This window comes from Lottia gigantea (assembly GCF_000327385.1).
Source record: "Lottia gigantea unplaced genomic scaffold LOTGIsca_1, whole genome shotgun sequence".
In the NCBI taxonomy this organism is placed as follows: Eukaryota; Metazoa; Mollusca; class Gastropoda; family Lottiidae; genus Lottia; species Lottia gigantea.
In genome coordinates this window covers 6,719,331-6,741,393 of record NW_008706746.1, presented here as the reverse complement: position 1 = coordinate 6,741,393, position 22,063 = coordinate 6,719,331, and the positions used below count along the sequence as shown (strand labels likewise).

Sequence of the window (22,063 nt, the reverse complement as noted above, 5' to 3'; positions counted from 1 at the left end):
CTTAAAATGTACCATTGGTAGACATGCCATCTTCAGTCTTTTTATTTAAAATAACATCAACGAAATCTCTCGGAGAAATCATCCCCATACAGGCACTGTCTGTACATACTCTGTTAATTCTTACATCCTGAAATATATATTAGAATAAAATATTAAATAAACAGTAATAGCTATTGTATACTATGTTAGTCCACAAATCCAGACACCAAATAGATATTATAAGACTCTCTGAAAGTGGTGGTACATTCACATATACAGATACTACATTAATATTATTAGCTATGTGGTCATGTGGAGCTCAAATTCAAAAAAAATTAAAAGCTAATAGGTTCATATAAGTTCTTGATTCTTACTAATTGACATAAAACATGAATTGTAGCGTCAGACATTCCTGTTTGTCCCAAGGGGGGTTCTTATTATGACATCTAAATACCTAGCAGACAGACACAGTGTTCCATATCCTTGGGACAATGATTCAATTAAGGTTATTAAATGCAATAACATGTACTACACGAGACCTAGACATAATCTATTGAATTGTCTGTATTATTATTAATATTATTAATTATTTATTTATCTGAGTTTATGAGTATAAAAAAGAGTTATGTATAATATATTCAAATACACAACATTCTGCTTGAGAGACATTAGAGATAAATTAAAATTGTATCTATATCTAAAACATATTATTTTTTTCTTATTATATTATGCTGGCTCAGTTTTGACTCTTCACCCCCTGAATTATAACTTTCTTAGCATTTAACATAGGGTAATAATTATCTTAGAGTTGCCCTTGACAACTCTGTTGCCCCTACTCTCCACACCCACTATATGATTAATACAAACACAACTGATATCACTGTGTTAATTTAATTTCCAGTATAAAATTAGCAAACTCTGCAAAAACAGATTGAAGTTCTGCAAGGATGAGCAACTCCCATGACGGTAAACATCATAATGGGGTTTCAATAACAGTTGTTTGAAGGTATTACAGTATGACTATACAATCAGCTATTTTAATATTACTACACCTTGTTGAAAGAATATTGCACCTATTATAAACAACCTTTAATAAAAGCTGATAAAAACACCACATTTTATACTTGGATACACCTAGTTCATATGACAATATTTTTAACAGACATTTTTTGGAGGTTTTCTAGCCTTTATATGTATCGGAGACACTTATAATAGCTTCTGTTTACACCATTCTAATTTTCTAGTCTTTGTATATTTAGAACACTTTAAATTTTACACCATTTAGATATCCCTTTCCTGTGAAAACTTGATCAGAATGGTTTAAATAAAAGCTGTTAATGCCCTTGATAAAAATATTCAAAGGCTCAAGAGAAAACCTGTTTAAATTCCCCCTGTCTGTGATACAAGTCAGAGGTGTTGTTTGACAGGGAGGATAAAAGGCCTTGAAGTATATCACCATTTCATTCAGTAAAATCTCTTTATTAGAGAACATTATTAAACTTCAATATTAGCTCACAGCATAAAAAAAACAGTAAAATCAACAACACCCTAGGTGGTCAATTAAAAACATGGTTTATATTTTGAATAGATATTGAATCTAATTGAGTAAATGAAGCTAATAAAAAGAAATCTATTTCAATAAAAAGGGAATAATTTAAATGTATGAGTTATAAAGAGTAAAGTCATGGGTGGTTCACTGTATTTATTATATTAACTTTACTCACATTTCTATCTTATATTTTCTTCTTATGCATTTCTTATAAATTTATTAACTTTAATTTTTACACACTGAGATCTAAGTGGATGTACATTGTCATCAATTTATCCATTCACTTTCCTAAAAATTCCCTAGAAAGTTTTTAACCCTTTTGAAAAATTTAGTTTGTTACAAACTATCCGTCGGAACACAAACTAAATTTTTGAAGAACGTCTGAATTTCCGAAGAACGTCAAAATGGAAGCGGAAAATTCAGTTCAATACTTCGTGAGAGTGTTGCAGGAAAAGTATTTAATGATCGCACTTGAGATATTTAAGATGTCATGAATTACACCTTTGGAAAAAGTAACATTGTCAGTACATATTATTTACTAAATATTGCTTTCAGAACATACTGATTTTTAATACTGGTATTACATGTAGGCCTACCGGTATCATGCTTGCTTTCTTGTTTTCAAACATCATTTCACCTTGACATTATTTTTGATTCAATCAATACTGAAGAATGATAATATCAAATTTTTTTTGGGCCCCTAAATTTGAAATATCAGGCACTTTTTCTAGAATTATCCATCATTATAGATTGTTAATTTTAACTATGTCATCTAGACCTATGATCATTTTAATTAACTTACAAGGCTTAAAGCTTATTTGAAAAAAAAAAAGAAAAAAAGAATCAATTTGGAGTTTCAAATCACGAATTTACGCGCTTTGGAAAAATCTCCCGACTTTTCACCTAATCTCCAGATTTTTCAAGGCAAATCTCCAGATTTTTTTTCCTGACCTGTACACATGTATGAGTTTGTATCCAGTTTTAATTTTTACCCCTTGTTTTCGTGATCTTGTATCTATAGTTAAAATGAAATAAAGTGACAGTGGACTTCTTTTATAAAAAAACAATAGCATACATGTAGTTCCTTCTACAGAACTGACAGAAGGGGGCATAACAAACAAGCCATTTTCTACCTTTATAGATATCTAGGAATGATAGGGTACTAACCATGTAATATTTTCGAGAGGAATAGATATGTTAAGAATGGTAGGGTATATTAAACTAACCATGTAATATTTTCGAGAGTAATAGATTTGTTAAGAATGGTTGGGTATATTGAACCTACCATGTAATATTTTCGAGAGTAATAGATATGTTAAGAATGATAGGGTACATTAAACTAACCATGTAATATTTTCGAGAGGAATAGATATGTTAAGAATGGTAGGGTATATTAAACTAACCATGTAATATTTTCGAGAGGAATAGATATGTTAAGAATGATAGGGTACATTAAACTAACCATGTAATATTTTCGAGAGGAATAGATATGTTAAGAATGATAGGGTGCATTAAACTAACCATGTAATATTTTCGAGAGGAATAGATATGTTAAGAATGGTAGGGTATATTAAACCAACCATGTAATATTTTCGAGAGGAATAGATATGTAAGAATGATAGGGTACATTAAACTAACCATGTAATATTTTCGAGAGGAATAGATATGTTAAGAATAGTAGGGTATATTAAACCAACCATGTAATATTTTCGAGAGTAATAGATATGTTAAGAATGGTAATTTTTCTGTGTTAGAATTCAGGCATCTAAAATATCTCCCATTGTTTGTATTCTCCATGTGTTATTTGGTATTCTTTTTTCCCCTGAGCATATTTTATATTCTTATCATTGTGCTGCAGAATATCAACCTTTGTATGAGACAGGGTTCTCAATTCAGTATTTGTCAGACATGAATATGCTCTCTGCTGTCATGATATGATATTCTGCTGGTATAATTCACCAGTCATGTCTGATTAGAGCTATATAGATGGTTAATTTGACTGTATTTACGAATCATGTCTGCCTAGAGTTGTGCACTATTGTTTTGGCTGTATTTATCAGTCATGTCTGACTAGAGCTCTAGACTCTTAATTTGGCTGTATGTACCAGTCTTGTCTGAATAGAGCTCTAGGCTCTTAATTTGGCTGTATTTACCAGTCACGTCTGACTAAAGCTCTAGACTCTTAATTTGGCTGTATTTACCAATCACATCTGAATACAGCTCTAGACTCTTAATTTGGCTGTATTTACCAATCACGTCTGAATACAGCTCTAGACTCTGGTTTCTAACATATTTGCCAGTCTTTTCTGAGTAAATAAGCAGAAGGTATTTTCAAAACTAGCTATAAAAGCTTTATTAAAAACAAGGCCTAGGATTATATATCAGTGATGTTTTTATAAAATATCTGATCTTTATCAATACAAGTTACTGTTTGATTCTATATAGTCCCCACAGGGCACCTGTCTCATATCTGACATTTTATACCTCCAATATAGAAGAGTTCTTTTCATTCTTCAAGTAATATGAGTAATTATAAGGAATAATTTCAGGATTCCTGGAGATAATGGAATCTCCGCCTCGCAGACATGACATCAAAGATATTACAGATAATGGCACCAAAGAGATGCTAAATGTCAGAATAGTCTGGAGGCTGAAAGAAAGCATCCTGATTTCAGAAGAATGATTTCAAAGTGAAACAGATAACAGACTTGCTGAAGTGGATGAATTACTCAGTTATATCTATATCTGAAAGAGTGTTCTGAAATATCTGGGTGGTACAAGTTTTTTGGTCTTGATTAAGTCATCTTTTTCTGTTCAAAAAGGGCAAGTGGCACATAATCTTCACCAAAAGGAGTCAAAGTTCAGCTGTTAGAAAGTATCCTCAAAAGTTGTTATTCTTGTAATAAAAAATGTTGTTTCTTTTCTGTTTTTTATTTGTCCTGAGTTCGAGTGTATTTAAACACTATTCTTGGTTTTTATACAAAAATCTTTTTTTTCTAATTTGCCATTAACTCTTTCATGTCCTGAAAATCCAAATGCCAAAATGATATTTATAATAGGTGTTTTGTAGTGGGACACTTATGTTCATTGAGATGATAAAGTTTTTAAAAATAATGAACTCTTGAAGATTGTTTTATGTTGAGAATCATGAGGAACATTAGTATAATAATATAATTAACATTACTCTTAGAGCTATCTATAACCTCTAATATATAATAATAGAAACTTCAGTTTATAACATCAGAGTGGATGTTCATGGCAATATATAAACTATGAACAAAAATATGGTATAGCCTAAAAGCAGAGATAACTATGAAACTTTAGGACCCTTTTAAGGTCGTTGAAAAATGTCTGGTTGGCAAAAAAATAAATCAATAGCCCTGCTTCGGGTACTGATAAAAAAAAAAAATTGATTATTAGAACGCTTTTAACAAAGTTATAAGCGACAAATTTAACCTAATGTTTATTATATATCATTGTGACTGAAAAACACAAAAATGAACAAATGATTCACAGCTTTAGCTACTTGGGATCTTTCCTATATACCTGCAACAATTTTTGGTTAATTGTAGATAAGCTGTTAGTTATATTTCCAGTCTCAATTAATTGAAATAATAAGTTTTTAGACAACAATAACCATTTAAAAATAAATAAGAGAATTACTATAGAGAGATATTTCTAGAATATTTATTACTGTGGTTCTCACACTCTCATTGTCATCAGGAATATAATGAATACAATAAAGAATTATAATTATATAGAAGTATCTATCTTTAAAGGGATTGTAAAGGTTTTTTTTAAGAATTTTTATGTGTATCAGGGACACTAATAGCATCAATTTGCACCATTCCAAATTTCAGCAAAATAAAACTAAGCGTTTGATGAAGTCACTAATTGCAAATATGCTTGTTTTACATAATGCCCTAAGCGATTAGTGACATCTTCAAACGCTTAGGAATTGCAGGAACCACAGCTAATTGATGCTATCATTGTCCCCTATACAATAAATTCTTTACAAAACCTCTCTACAATCCCTATTATTATTACAGAATTTCTCATAAATAAGTTAACTATCTGGGTATGACTATTTCCTGCTGCAGGATGTAACTCACATAATACTGTACAGATTTCATCTTCTTGTTTATTGATGTCAGAAATACACTAGAGTTGAGTAAGAGGTGAAAGAGGTGCAGGGAATTGGATCAAGGGTTATGTCATCATTAAGATTAGTGTTGATGATTGATTCAAAACAATTGAAAACTAAATTCAGTTTCAGAATGTTTGACACTGGCTCGCCTAAAACCTTAAACTTGAAGAGCACTAGATGTTGATGACTATTTTTGTCTTAAATTGCTACTTTTATCAACAACAGATAACAAAACCCACAAAAATAACTCGTAATCTGTAACATTGGTGGTACTTTTTAATACAAGACTTAAAATCTACAGATATAAACTGAATTATGGCTATAATAGGCTGATAAAAGTTTAAAATAACCTCCTAGTAACAACTGATCAAGTGTGATGAACAATTTTAGATATCATTATCACTTTAGGACTTATAGAAATAGTTATCAATTCAGAAGTATGAGAAATAAAGATATCGAAATTTGAATTTATCTGACTGTAAACTTATTTAACACTAGATTAGGCCAATAAAATCTTATATGGACGTGGGTAGAGAAGAAGGAGAAATTAAGATCTAAATTATGAGTTTATCTGACTGTAAACTTATTTAAGACTATATTAGGCATTTGGACAAGTGCGATGAACAAATTTAGATGTCATAAGCCCCTTTTACTCCCAACCACTATTACATGAATTTATCAAGTCGGTTCAGAGATTGACCAGAATTTGAACTGTTCTCAGAGCGCTTACACAATAACACATCCATTTTAGATAATTTTTGCAATGTTTAGAAATAGGTGAGAGTACATAAGCGTGATATATTAAGAAATCTAAATTTGAAATTATCCGAAAATAAATTTGAATGTATGTAATCAGTTAGCCCGACCAATCCTAGTGTTGACCGGTACTTCAACTAAGATAAAATAAAGATATGAACTACTATATTTGGCTAAAATTTGTGATAAATTCTGAAACAGTCACACATTATCAATGGTAGGGTTCAGGTAAAGGGTTTGCTATAAGATAAAATGTTCTAATATGGTATACCTACTCAGGTACTTAATCAGAGTTCAGAGTTACTGGTACATTTCCTGCCAGACTACAAATCTATACAAATCTCATCAATCTCTATAACCATACCAAACACCCCCTTCCCCCTTTCATACCCCACTGTGACATGGTAGGACTCGGGTAAAATGTTTGCTACAAGGTATGGTATAACTGCCCTCATGTTTGACATAAGCACATTTTTATGACAATCATAGTTTTGATTTAAATGAAATTAATTTTCATTCCACAAATGGATATCAATGGTTGAAAAATTAAGTTTCATGAGCAAGTAAGGATAATATTTAGAAGATTAAATCCCTTATTAATTGTTGACCTCTACTTTGTAGGCTCAGATGTTGATGGTGAGATGTGAACACCACTACTGATTAGCTTAGCTAAAAAATCCCCTTTTCTGAGACTAAAGTATGCTTGGCCAAATGAATGAAAAGATATCAGCCTGATAGTTTTATAAAAAGTATAATATCTGAATTTGATAAAATATAAAATTATGCCTTTAAATACATTAAAATAAGGTTATATTTTAACAGTTGTATAAAAAGTATAATATCTGAAATTGATAAAATAAAAAGGTTTATTCTGCATGACGTAAGTTAAGTAGATGATATTTTATGATTCTAACTTTATCACAATTTACTGGTTTTTATTAACAAAGTTTATCACAGTTTTATATGTAATAATTCATCTTATCACATGGTTTTATCCTCAATAACCTTTAGTGATAATAAATAATATGAAGAATGGATCGATGAAGTGTGTTTGGGTGGGAGAGGGAAGTGATGTGGGGGGGAAGGGGTGTGGGGGGAAGGGATGTGGGGGTAGGGGGGAGGGGGCAAGGACAAGAATTGATCAGTGGATGACAGCATTAATTGTAATAATTTATCTTATCACATTTGTTTTGTCACTAATAATCTTTAGTGATAATAAATAACATATCAAAAGGATTAGGGAAGGGGAGACTGGAAATAGTGTGCTGACAATGATGCGCTTTCCGATCGCTAAATGCCTTTGAGTATGTTCTTACTTGGGTCATGTTAACAATGTCAAGGTATTATGAACTTCATCATTATGAAGATGTACTGGGGTATAATTCTATTACATATATAATTCAATTTAATCTCTAATAATCATAATGTACTAATCAGCTAATTAGCACTCATTTCCTAATTATCATGATTAATCACTGCAGGTTTTTATCATTTTTACTGCACCCTGTATGCACTTGCTGTAGGCACCTTATTTCATTAGATTATAGATTACAGTGGGATAGCTATTTCTGTTATTTGATTGATGTTTACTAGGTTTATAGTTTATCAGCCTCGAGTGATCATTTACTCTGATCATTTCCTCTCAGCCGACATGTAAATTGTAATCTAATAGCATTAGGCCTTCTTTATGCAAGTAGGCACCATAGGCTTGAATCCCCTGTCATATATATTGTAGATAGTGTTTGTATTATTGAGACAAGTAATGAATGAGAGAGTGGGTTGACTCTAAATCTCTTCCACAATTCATAACATGTTTAATACAGTATTTAGTGTTCATATGCTCTGGGCAACTTTTGTGAATTTTTGATCTAACATGACAGATCAGTCCTATAGCAAGGGACAGCTGATAGACCTTCTCCATGTTAGAAAAATTGAAGTAAAGTTGAAAAATGTCTGATTGGAAAAAATAGTAGCTGTCACCGTATAGCAGAATCTGCAGCAAGTTGGATTGGTGTCTGCATTTCTTATTAGATTAAAAAATGGTACTCACATCTGATATAGTTTTTAAAATTTCAATCTTTTTGATTCCTTTATCCCACTTTAATCTGGGAGCGTCACCTGGCAACGGGTCGACATATTGGAACACTATTTCTACAGGACAACTGTATTCACTTGTTCCTCGATATCTGAAAGCAAAATACAAATTACAAATCATTTAAATAAAATTTACACATGATGATTTACAATGTATAAATACATGAATATAGGAAAATATCGTTTCAGAAACAAGACGAAGCTTATATCAATCTGTAACCCACTACAAGACATTTACTATTCCTAAACTATATAATATATTACAGTTGATATTAAATAATAATATAAACACTTCCAGATCTTCCAGTTGGAAACCATCCAAATGTTTGATTAACTTTGCTGCTTAGTCATGCTATTCTGCAGGATATTGTCATAGTTTCTTAATAGGATCATGCCGTCTTCATTAGCCCACATGGTGCAGAAAAGTAGGACGTAAAACTCCATTCATTTCATTTCATTTCTTAATAGGATCATAAAATTTTGAAAATTCACAAGACCGCTATAGTTGTTTTAGTTCATACTTTCCATTTGTAGTTTTGACAAAGGAAAGTTTCATGTTTCATGTTTCATTTCAATTAAGGTATTTAAAAAAACTTACAAATGGCCACCAAATTCTTTGGAAGGTTTGTATTCTATAAGTATATCTTTCTGAAAATAGACAAAATAAAACATAAAAATAGAAATTTAAATCATAAGTAAGTTTCAAATAGTAGAAATACAAGTTACTTGTAACCTAGACCAATGTTTCTATAGGAGAGTATCTTCTATAACACCTAATACTTGTGACCTAGACCAGTATTTCTTTAGGAGAGTATCTTCTATTACGCCTAATACTTGTGACCTAGAATAGTGTTTCTATAGGAGAGTATCTTCTATAACACCTAATACTTGTGACCTAGACTAGTGCTTCAATAGGAGAGTATCTTCTATAACACCTAATACTTGTAACCTTGGCCAGTGTTTCTATAGGAGAGCATCTTCTATAATATCTAATACTTGTGACCTAGACCAGTATTTCTAGAGGAGAGTATCTTCTATAACACCTAATACTTGTGACCTAGACCAGTATTTCTTTAGGAGAGTATCTTCTATTACGCCTAATACTTGTGACCTAGAATAGTGTTTCTATAGGAGAGTATCTTCTATAACACCTAATACTTGTGACCTAGACTAGTGCTTCAATAGGAGAGTATCTTCTATAACACCTAATACTTGTGACCTAGACTAGTGCTTCTATAGGAGAGTATCTTCTATAACATCTAATACTTGTGACCTAGACTAGTGCTTCAATAGGAAATTATCTTCTATAACACCTAATACTTGTGACCTAGACTAGTGCTTCTATAGGAGAGTATCTTCTATAACACCTAATACTTGTGACCTAGACTAGTGCTTCTATAGGAGAGTATCTTCTATAACACCTAATACTTGTGACCTAGACTAGTGCTTCAATAGGAAAGTATCTTCTATAACACCTAATACTTGTGACCTAGACTAGTGCTTCAATAGGAGAGTATCTTCTATAACATCTAATACTTGTGACCTAGACTAGTGCTTCAATAGGAAATTATCTTCTATAACATCTAATACTTGTGACCTAGACTTGTGCTTCTATAGGAGAGTATCTTCTATAACACCTAATACTTGTGACCTAGACCAGTATTTCTATAAGAGAGTATCTTCTATAACATCTAATACTTGTGACCTAGACTAGTGCTTCAATAGGAGATTATCTTCTATAACATCTAATACTTGTGACCTAGACTAGTGCTTCAATAGGAAAGTATCTTCTATAACACCTAATACTTGTGACCTAGACTTGTGCTGTTATAGGAGAATATCTTCTATAACATCTAATACTTTTGACCTAGACTAGTGCTTCAATAGGAAAGTATCTTCTATAACACCTAATACTTGTGACCTAGACTTGTGCTGTTATAGGAGAATATCTTCTATAACATCTAATACTTGTGACCTAGACTAGTGCTTCAATAGGAGAGTATCTTCTATAACATCTAATACTTAAAGTAATTTCAGCAATATTAAAAAAATGATATCTAATGTTTGTCCTGTGGCAAGGTTCATCCTGTTATTAGTTTCTAGAATCAATTATAATTCAAGAAAAAACACATCCTGTGAAAAGATAAGATTAAACAGAGAAATTGCCTTCCGCAAGATGACATTTCAACGTCAAATTATCTAGTATAAAAACAACTGGTGACAGGCAATGTTAGATAACTTTTAATTTAATCTTCAATATCTACAGGGAAACTGACAATCAATTCTGTTTTTAGATCCAAATTTACCAATTTAATGTTTGTTTTTAGGAGATTAATTTTCCAGAAGCCCAAATTTGAAATATTTTTCTTTTTTTCTTATTTTTTGACAGAATCTGATTATAGTAATGTTAGGTGCACATAAAAGAGATGTTTAATTGATAAACCCAGTTGCAGAGTAATATCAGGTGCTCTGGATGAGTGAGTATTCTCTGGACCAACAAGTGCAACAAAATATTATTAATTGGACTTAAAATTCAAGTCGTTGGACTCTGGGCTCGCAAGCTTAACTTGGTTAAAAGACAAATATATTTCATCTTGACTAGTAATTATAAATAGCCTTCATATGTGAGCCAAGAGCATGGCTGTCAAATTCCGGTCTTTGGACCTAGGGTCACGAGCCAAGTTGAATACATGTTAGGTATAAGAACAAAATATTGAATTTTAACTAATGAAAAAACTCCCATATTAAGAGTCTTGGTGCTCACAAGCTTAAAGCTCAGTTAATACAGGTTTGTTAATAGACCAAAATATTTTGAAAAATAATTTTAAATAAATAATGAAATAGACCCCCATATAAAGAGAGTATGTAAGCCAAGAGTACGGCTGTTAAATTTTTGCTTTGGACTTAGGGTCATAAGCTCACAACTTAAATGTCACTTGAATACATGTTAGGTAAAAAATTTGACTAATGAAATAGTCTCTGATATAAATTGTTGACAGATTTTAAACTGTATTATGAATATTATATATATATCATGTCATATTGTAAATAAATTACAGTCTAAATCTGGATATCAACAAGTTAATTTTGACAAGTTACATGGTCTAAAATATTTCATTAATTTCACCTCAAGCATACATATTATAAACATTTTTTATAAAAACTTGTTCTTGGGGCTAAATTTCTCTCAAAAAAATCTTTCTAAACACACTATAAGTTTATTGTCATTATGCTAAGAATGTTCGTCAGAATTTTACTAACATAAATTCTAAATCCTTTATCTTAAGGAAATATGAAATATTATAATTTTCTTTGCATGAAATTTATCTGGTTGATTTGGAAGGGATAAGGCATTTCAGCCCAACCTAGTTTTAATCATTGGAAGAATTTATTATATTATTTTATTCCGTTTTTATTTGAAATTATATTGAATTTTTATTTTAAATGATGACTCAATGCAGTTAGCAGATGCTTCTCCCCTATAATTCATTATTATGGTTGTCTACTATTGTATTACCAAGTTTTGACATTATTTGTGATATTTATTAAACAGACATTATGCAATCTAATCCATACCATAAAATGGTGACCCAGTACAAAGGCAGATGTCTGGAACTTTTTATTGCCTCTTTGAAAAGATTTCCCTTTATAAGTTGTCAACATGACTAAATCTGAAAACTACTTCCATGGCATAGAGGATAAAGATGCAAACTTTATCATGATATTTTTGATTAAGACATATTCAGCCAATTGCATACAACAATAAACACATAACACATCTGCCGTCTGCACCTAATCTCCTGTCAATCCATTTCAAAATAATCTTTTGTCATTAAACTCTGTAACTCTGCCAACATTTTAAAAAAGAATACAAAAAAAGTATGAAGTAGTCAAATTCATATCAAATACCCAATGAAAGCTTTCGCCAAAAATAATTTAATTAAGTTATGAAAATTATGTAACTAACTAGCTGATGTCTCTAAAAAATTTGAAACAGAGTAAATAAAAACGTTGGATAAACAGCCAAAGCTTTGGGCTAGCATTTTTTATCAAGCTTAAAAACTCAAGCCTAAAAAACACCTTGAATATAGATAAAGTAAAAGGTATAAAGTATTGAAATCTCACAGGTCATCAATATAATCATCCAGATTTATTTCAGGGTATTTATCTAATTTATTGAGACGTGATATAAGTAAAGAGTGAAATTATCGTCTTGGTGGGCCAATATCAAACTATCTAGGGCCGTTATCAATATATCTATCTACACCTTTCACAGGTGGGTAATCACTGCAGAGAAAAAACATTTCTTTTCAAATTTTCTGAATGGAATTCAGTTTTTTAACATTGAGTGCTATCAGTGATTTTTTATTGAAACCTTTTAAAATTATGAAATAGAATATATAAGTGAACCCTGCTGTTCAACCTTACTACACTGATGAGATGCAGTGTGATTCTGTATAATGCAAACCAAAAACAGAAGCTTAAGACTTGATTGGCAAATGCAATAAAACTAACTGTCATAATATAGGATTTGATTTTCATAATATTTTTATCATGAGAATTATATATATATCAAAGGGAAAGATGAGCCATTTATTTTTACCAATCATACTTTAGTCTTAGAAACAGAAATATTTTAGATAAGTCAATCAGTAACAGTGTTCACAGCTAACTGTCAAAATTTGAGCCTTTAAATCCATGTGTGTCCAGAATTATCCACGATTAAAAGTTAAAATGACAACTCGTCAATTCAAGATACTCTGTGATATATAGAAAAGACATAGAAATAGTGAGTAAAATTCCTAGTTTGAAGTATCTTTAAATAAAATGTTTATATGAAATGGGGTTTTTGACACCTTACATTTCAAATCTTAGTCTTATTAGTTCTATAAGGTGCAAACAAATATCTTTCAAGCGCAAATAAAACCATAATAGTGTTGAGTAGAGTGAGACTAACACCTTGAAGATATTTTAAATCATATAAGTGTCAGACAGAGATTAATTTGATTATGAAGCCAGAAAAAGTGTTCAGAATTTCACATCTTGGAAGCTGACTAACTACTGTACTGAGGAGAGGTCTTTTAGGGTGTGATCCATATACACCTATTAAAAAACACAAAATATTCAGAAAAAATAAACTAAGAACTATTGTGTTTTTAAATTATAAATCCATCTCTATTGAAATACAGAGGGTGTTAAATACAATATATTACATGTTTACAAGTACCTGTTGTATAGTTAGGATATTTTTAGACATTATGAAAGCTTTGGGATTAGTGTGTACTCTTTTACTTGTGGTTTCAAATTCTTTACTGACTAAAGAACATAAGAATAACATAAAAATATCTACAAATATTGAATAAGATATAGAGCAAAAGTCTATAAAGATGTTAATACCAGCTTTCTGCATAGGTATTTTAGAGCAACAGATTAGAGTAGTAAGTATGACAATGGGAAATAGGGTTCACTGAGTGCAGATTAAATTTTGGAAAACGAGTGGTACAAAATTTTCACCAAATGCACATTGCAAGAGCAAGAAAGTCAGATGTAAGACTATTTTATTAAAAATAAGCTATGACATATAGTGAGTTTAAAGAGGCAGGATAAAGGACATTACTAACACCTCCCACTGAAGTTATGTCAACAATTTCCATATAATACAGAAGGATGGCTGGAGTAATAGGTTTTTTAAAGACTACAATTGACACCCTGCTTGTTACATTTCTATCTTAGTTTTCTTTTACACCATTCAAATATCTACACCATTAGTCACTAGCTTCTGAAATCTGACCTGCATTGAGGGAGATTTGAACCTACAACAGCTGATTGACCAACTAGCATAATACCAACAGTCATAATCACACAAGCTGTAAAAGTCTGGTGACCATGAATCATTCCTTTTTATTCCAGTGGACCAAGCTATAAATGAGCACCGACTAAGTCATGTTTCATTATTTCAACCAAGTCATCTTTCCTTATTATTCCATTTGACCCAGCTGTAATGACCACTGAATAAGTCATCTTTTTTCAGCTGTCAATGGGTAGGCCTACTGAAAAAGACATCTTGTTACCTTTTTGAACATATATCTCACATGTCTTGCCCTGAAAATAATTTCCTTAATTGCCCACTGCATGGCATGGCATCTTCATTAGAATAAGTAAAGTATAATGTATAAATCCATTTAATTTTATGTTCTTTAATTTACAACAGTGAAATAAAATAAGATAAACTCACAGAAGGAATGTAAAGAAATGAGATCTATTTCACGAGAGTGTGTGATATCAACTATGTATTATTATGACGGGAATTTCTCCCGCCTGCCCGCCTGCTGTCCCGCCTCGTGTCAATAATAACATAGCAATAGTCTGATGACCGTCCTACAACAATACATCTCTTTATATACCTTAATCCCTTCACTGAATACCTTACATAGTGTTAGGCCACACATAAAATTATTCTGTTTCCCTACCCTTACATATTATCAGGCCAAAATATTCTGTTTTATTACTTTAAGGCCCACATGCCTTAGACACATGCACTACTATATAGGTCAACATCATGAGATACAATCAGATCAATTTATGCCAGACCAACAAACCCATTCACATATTGACTAAACCTACCGCAGATGAGAGGAACTAGCTGAGCTGCCTGAGACTGTCAGCTGAGCAACATTCTCATTACTTATATCACCGCAGACGAGAGCTCTTGTCGGAGCTATTTTCTCACTTAAAAATCTTCGACGAATTCCGTACTTCAACGAAAACAACCAAAGAACGATGGGACTGCATCCATGTCACGTAAGTTATCAAAATGGCCTCATTTTCCTGTTTAGACTTCTGCAGAAAAAACAGTGTATAGGCACAGATAGTCTTGCCATGTTCAGCAAGTTGATCTTCTAAAATTGAATCATTCATGGTTACCATACTGATACCACTTGATATGTCAATGCGTTTCTATTGGTTAGCTACTTTTTCTAGCTCAGCTGGCAGCTTAGACGTCGCACACAGTGAATTTCTGGTCTCTTGAGGCAGATAATATGAAACAAGATATTTCTTTTCCTCACAGCCTCTTGAGGCAACTGTGAAATTAATAGACCTACAAAACACAATTTCTTTTTCCTATTTTAAAAGATAAAATTTGAAGCTGTTAAGTATAAAATTGTGTTAATTTTCTAGTATCTTTATTCATGATAATAACAAATGTTTGCCTGCACCTATTCCTAAGCTAATCTTTTTTTAAATATCATAATTAAAATCTGAAAAAAGAACATAAAAACAGAACATTAACCATCCTTATCTGTTGTCTACCACTAGAACTTATTTTATCTGCCAATTTTTAGACAAGTCTTCATTATCTCTTGTAATGTTTCATTTTTAAAAATCTAATTTCAGCAAACAGATTAGATTGTCTTAAAGTGCAGGTGTGTGTTTTAAGTTTTAGCTTTGTGAATGTTTAGGATCCCTTGACAGTTAGAAATCAAAAAAGAGCAGCTAATGGAAAATTTCACTCATTGTGAGGTTCTATTGCACAGCCGCTTAGATAATTGGTTCTTAATATGATGTCATTTGCTTGGTTACAATGCAACCATGGGTTCGGATCTCAATTGGTGTGTGAAAGTCAGATGTCCTTAAATAAGTCATTTTCACTAATAATTCCAATCGACCCAGCTGCAAATAGGTATGGATAATCCAGGAAAGATCGAGGTTGGGCCAAAGACCAGCTGCAAGAAAGGATTCTTAGTTGTTATCCTTGTAAAATATAGTTGTATTTTTCTTTTTCTTTCAATGCACACTGCATGGTGTTGTCTGTCTTCATTAGCCCATAGGATGTAGAAAAGTAGGTCATTTTTTTTCAATTTAATCATGTAGTTAGGTAATATTAAGTAAACTCAAATTATGAAATTTGATAGCTTAGTCCTTCTTCAAAAAACTTTTATTGGTTGATTGTATTCATATTACCCAATCAAATTGTTGATAAGATCATAACTCAGATTGAAAGATAAGATAAGCCCACTAAGAGCTCTGATTGGATTATTTCAGTCACTAAACTAACCAATCAGAAACATTTTGCCTTGAAAAAAAATGCAGGTGGAACAATGCTCAAAAGAAATTTTCTGAATTTTATAATCATATCTTAATATAAGGACTAGAAATTTAACTTTCCCAATTCAAGGACCGCACCTGAACTCCTTCACAAAATATTTCTGCATTTAAAATCTTATTTTGATTAGATTGACCACATATTTCAAATTAAAGCCAACAAATACATACCAAAATAGCTTCAATAGTTAACATAATGTGGGCTCTAATAAATAATTTTTTTGTTATTGGCATCAGGTGTAAAAATAAATAATATTATAACTATGTGGACTCTCTGAAAGGGATGCCTGGTTGACAAACCCCAAAACCAAATCAACATCATTAGATGTGTGAACTCTCCTAGAATAATGCTGACATGATAGCTTCACAGAAAGTAAAGTCGTATCAACTGGTCTGGAAGGGTGAAAATAGATCGAATTACCAGTTTAATTGGGGGAATTAATTAATCAGACAGCAATAAAATCATTACGTGATGAGATTAACGCGTGTTACCTGCAATCAAGATTCTGTGAAAATTTGCTTAGGAAAAAAACAAAAAATCAGTAGAATTGAGTATCCTGTTGGTAGAGCTGTGGACAACAAGCAAAAGCGGTAGAAACCCGACAACATCGGTAGATTACACACGTAGGGGTGAGCATCTCCTGAGACAACATCCATTGTTATTGTGTGGCGCTTAAATTTAATTGAAGCTTACACCTGAAAATGGAGGTGAACCACAAGAATTTCCAGAAATGATCAAGTGAGCAGAGGATATCTTGTCTGGCCTTTTTTCGTTACATATTCATATAATATTGACTGTCAAATATTCTATAAGCAAATATAGACAATATATCACAGAATGAGAGAAAGAAATCTGTAGTACATAAAAACTCAAAGCAGACAAACCTGGTTACCTCCCTTGGATAATCAAATTAGACTAGAATTGTATGGAATAACGAACCCAATTAAACATGTTGTTGATACAGAGGTAATCTTCTTATGTAATATACTCAGTTCTCTAGGCTGTATATTCTCTCTTTAAAGGGATATACTCCTTGAAATATTTGCTTTACCAACTAACAGAGCTCAATTAAACAGAGCTCAATTAAACAATTACCACGTAAATATGCTTGATTTCAGCTATTTGTGTCTAAATATTTGCTGTTCAAATATTTGCTAAAATTCAGCTAATTATTTACTTTACCACCTAACAGAGCTCAATTTCAGCTTTTTGATTAGGTCTCTAATTATTTTCTGTACCTAACAGAGCTCAATTTCAGCTATTTGTGTAGTCGGCTAATCATTTACTTTACCACCTTGGAGAGCTCAATTTCAGTTATTTGAAAAGTTATCTAAATATTTTCTTTATCAACTAACAGAGCTCAATTAGTTTTACGTTTTGTCGTTGAACTTGACCAAGATCTCATCAATATAAATGATCCCACTAAATTTCATTTAAATCAGTTGAAAACTGTAGTCTCTAATGTGTTCACAAGAAATGTTGACAAACCAACAGACTAAAGGACAGGGGTGATGGCAATATATGCCATATATTTTTTTCTATATTATAAAAATAATAATCTAACTTTAAGTTGAACATCCTAAAGAAAGAGTGTCACTTTAAAAGAGATTGTAAAGGGGTTTTCTCAACTTTTTATGTGTATTGGGGACACTGATAGCATCAAACTGCACCATTCTAATTTCAATCAGACATACACCTTTGGTTCTTGCTGATAATTACTTCATCTAACATAATATCTTCTTTTAATTCTCAAAATTTTTGTCATTCCAAAATAAAAAGTCTCTTAATAGCCCTGCCTTGGCAGCTATATAACTTGAAATATTCTGAAAGGAAATAAGAGACTCACCAATATTCATGAAATTCATCAGTTAGACAACTATCTGGTTTGATTCCCAGACTAATCAATTATAGACACAGACAATTCTATATTATATATCAGTCAGCATAATCTCTGTTCTATATTATATATCAGTCAGCATAATCTCTGTTCTATATTATATATCAGTCAGCATAATCTCTGTTCTATATTTCTATATTATATATCAGTCAGCATAATCTCTGTTCTATATTATATATCAGTCAGCATAATCTCTGTTCTATATTATATATCAGTCAGCATAATCTCTGTTCTATATTATATATCAGTCAGCATAATCTCTGTTCTATATTATATATCAGTCAGCATAATCTCTGTTCTATATTATATATCAGTCAGCATAATCTCTGTTTTATATTATATATCAGTCAGCATAATCTCTGTTCTATATTATATATCAGTCAGCATAATCTCTGTTCTATATTATATATCAGTCAGCATAATCTCTGTTCTATATTATATATCAGTCAGCATAATCTCTGTTCTATATTATTACTCAATGAATACATGAATTTACAAAAGGGGGAAACCGGGTTGAATTATCTCAACCTGTACCAGGCATTGAACTGTGGACCCTTATTTAGCAAGCAAGAATCTTACTCAGAGTTAGTAATTAACCTGCTGAAGGGTAAAATTTTACACACTGGCTATTTGTACCCTCACGATGCGTGTTCTCTATGGCTGCTAACATCAGAACCGATAACATAGGATACAATAGGCGCGCTAATTTTTTTGTTTTTTTTTTAAAGCGTGAAGCCATTTTGATTGTCAAGAATGATATTAAGTGACTTTGTTAAGGTTAGATAGGGATGGCCATATGTTTTTTAATGCCCATTTTTGTACCGTCGCAGTACGAATAGCCACAGTCTAAATTTAACAGAGACCCACTCTCATTTCAATCAATACAGTAGTGCTTGTCCATAAACTGATCTTAAAAACATAAAGACAGAGGTGCACTTGCTGATTCAAACCTTCCATCAAATATTTTATGATAAAGCATAAAAACTAGCTTCAAGAATTTTCCCTCAAAGCCTTTTTCATAAAAAAAACCCAAGAATTTCTATTATTTTGACACTTTTGACTATAACATGACTAAATAAGGTTGTATATATATATATATAAATATGTAGGTATATATCTAGTTTATGACAACTTCTCTGTTACAATTTTGATTGATGGCATTTTTGTACCCATAAACAACATCTCTACCAGTTTATATTTATTAAAACTTCATATCTGGTCTTAAACAATAACTTAGCCTTTGTTTTATAGACAAATTTTTAAACAACAACCAACACAAACTTTTTAAGCTTTGTGGACTCCCTGAATTGAATGTTGAGGTGACAAAACCCAAATACCATATGAACATTATATACAGACATTATTATGTGGACTCTCTCTGGATGTGGATGCTGAGTTGACACACCCAAATACCAAACTTAACATTATTAGCTATGTGGACTCTCTTAGAAAGATGCTGATTTGAAACTTTAATGCCAAATAAACATTCTCTGAATGGAATGCCAAGGTGAAAAACACAAAGCTATGCGTGATCTCTGAAAGATGCTGAGTAGACCAACCTAAATAGCCAATAAACAATATAAGCTATGGACCTATGTAAGAGCTGTCATGTCTGGCAAAGAAAATTTCACAGTAATATTCCTGAAACCACTTGAAAAAGTCAAATATTAGCATACAATTTTAACTCTGAGCTCAGAAATGTCTGGCAAAGAAAATATCACAGTAACATCCCTGAAAAAGACTCTGTGAACTCGGGAATGACATAGTTAAAAAAACAGAAATTCTGTAAACAAACTTCAACAGAAATATTTCTGTTAGAAAAGTTAGAATATAGTTCCAATAAAAATAGAGAAATTCCATGTTTGAAGTGAACTTGGTACACAATATGTCATTTAAATTAACAGTAAAAGTTTAACGATTTTAACACATTTAGATTATTCAAGTTTTAAAGATGAACTGCCTGTAATCATATGGTACAATATAATTTTTCAAGTCAATTTTATCTTAACCAGCAGGAACTGAGGTTCCAAAATTATAAATGTCTATAATAATATGGTCTAATCAGTTTTAATTGATCTTACCTTTACCTACAGGACCAGAGAACCAAAAAAAAAAAACCCTAATGGAAACAAAATTAAAAGTTTTGATATATCAGGTCAATTTTGGCCTCTGTTTGCATCATTCCAATTATTTTATCAGATTTCTGTGGTTCCTGCAATTATAGAAATAACATTACTATTGGAAAAGCTGCCAATTATCAACATCTTTTGCAATAGTGAAGTCACGAAACACTTTTTTATTGAAATTACAGGAACGAAAGACATCTGCCTGAAAACTGGAATGGTGCTAATTGATGTTATCAGTGTCCCCGATACAGATCTAAAAGGTGAGAAAATCTCTAAAAATATCCATGCAAAAAACTTCACTAGCCTTTCTAATTTGAAGCTGAAATACTAATTCATATCAAAATGATGGGTAAAATTAAATTACCAATATAGTATCTATATATAAGGGAAGAGTTTAAGACCAAAGAACTCTGACTAGTAAAATAAACAGGCTCCCTGCATGTAGAAATTACAGTGAAACAGAAAAATAGCTATTCTGTTTCTACAATAACAGTCATAAAACACACAGGTTGAAATAGTTTATTCAGTACATAAAGGAACATGCATTTGGTTGAATTTACTAGTCATACCTGATTCCAACATATTATATATTACGTAAAAGTGCAAGCACACAAGCGGTCTTGGTCGGAGATGTATGTTGCCGATTTGAATCTTGAATAAAATCTAGTGTGTGTCTGTGCTTCAAAGACAAGATTATCGCGTCACTGACAGGATTTATAACATCAAACAAGTTTGATAATAATCTTTTAATAGTTTCATCATCCAATCAGATTCGTTTTTCCTTTCAATTGCATGTTCTGCACATGATTATGGACAAGGTAGAAAATGACGTACTTTTTGTCTCCTCGTGTACCCGTGGCAGTCGGAGAAACTCCTGACAAGACTCCAATTGGCAAATCTCTGATCAAGACTGCTCGTGTGCCCTACCTTAACCCAAGGCAGGGCTGTTGATTTGCCACTCAGCCTTCAATATATTAAAGATCAAGACTTAGTGTTATTGACTTGGCTAAATTTACCAGTCTTGTTTGACTGTAGCTCTAGAATATTTAGGTTTATCAGTCATATCTGACTAGAGCTCTAGACTATTGATTCAGCTGTATTTACCAGTCATGTCTGACTAGAGCTCTAGACTTGTGATTCAGCTGTATTTACCAGTCATATCTGACTAGAGCTCTAGACTATTGATTCAGCTGTATTTACCAGTCATATCTGACTAGACCTCTAGACTGTTGATTCAGCTGTATTTACCAGTCATATCTGACTAGAGCTCTAGACTATTGATTCAGCTGTATTTACCAGTCATATCTGACTAGAGCTCTAGACTATTGATTCAGCTGTATTTACCAGTCATATCTGACTAGAGCTCTAGACTATTGATTCAGCTGTATTTACCAGTCATATCTGACTGGAG

General features: G+C 31.8%; 1 protein-coding gene across 1 annotated transcript in view; it reads right to left on the bottom strand.

Moving 5' to 3' along the window:
* The window catches only part of LOTGIDRAFT_102899 (hypothetical protein), a gene marked incomplete at both ends in the record, with an annotated part of 36,729 nt that overhangs the window by 1,842 nt on the left and 12,824 nt on the right, over positions 1–22,063 (bottom strand). The window contains 3 exons of the mRNA XM_009045823.1: positions 13–127; positions 8,482–8,617; positions 9,124–9,173. Of these exons, the coding sequence (XP_009044071.1) occupies positions 13–127; positions 8,482–8,617; positions 9,124–9,173 (301 nt within the window). The remainder of the gene's footprint in view (positions 1–12; positions 128–8,481; positions 8,618–9,123; positions 9,174–22,063) is intronic.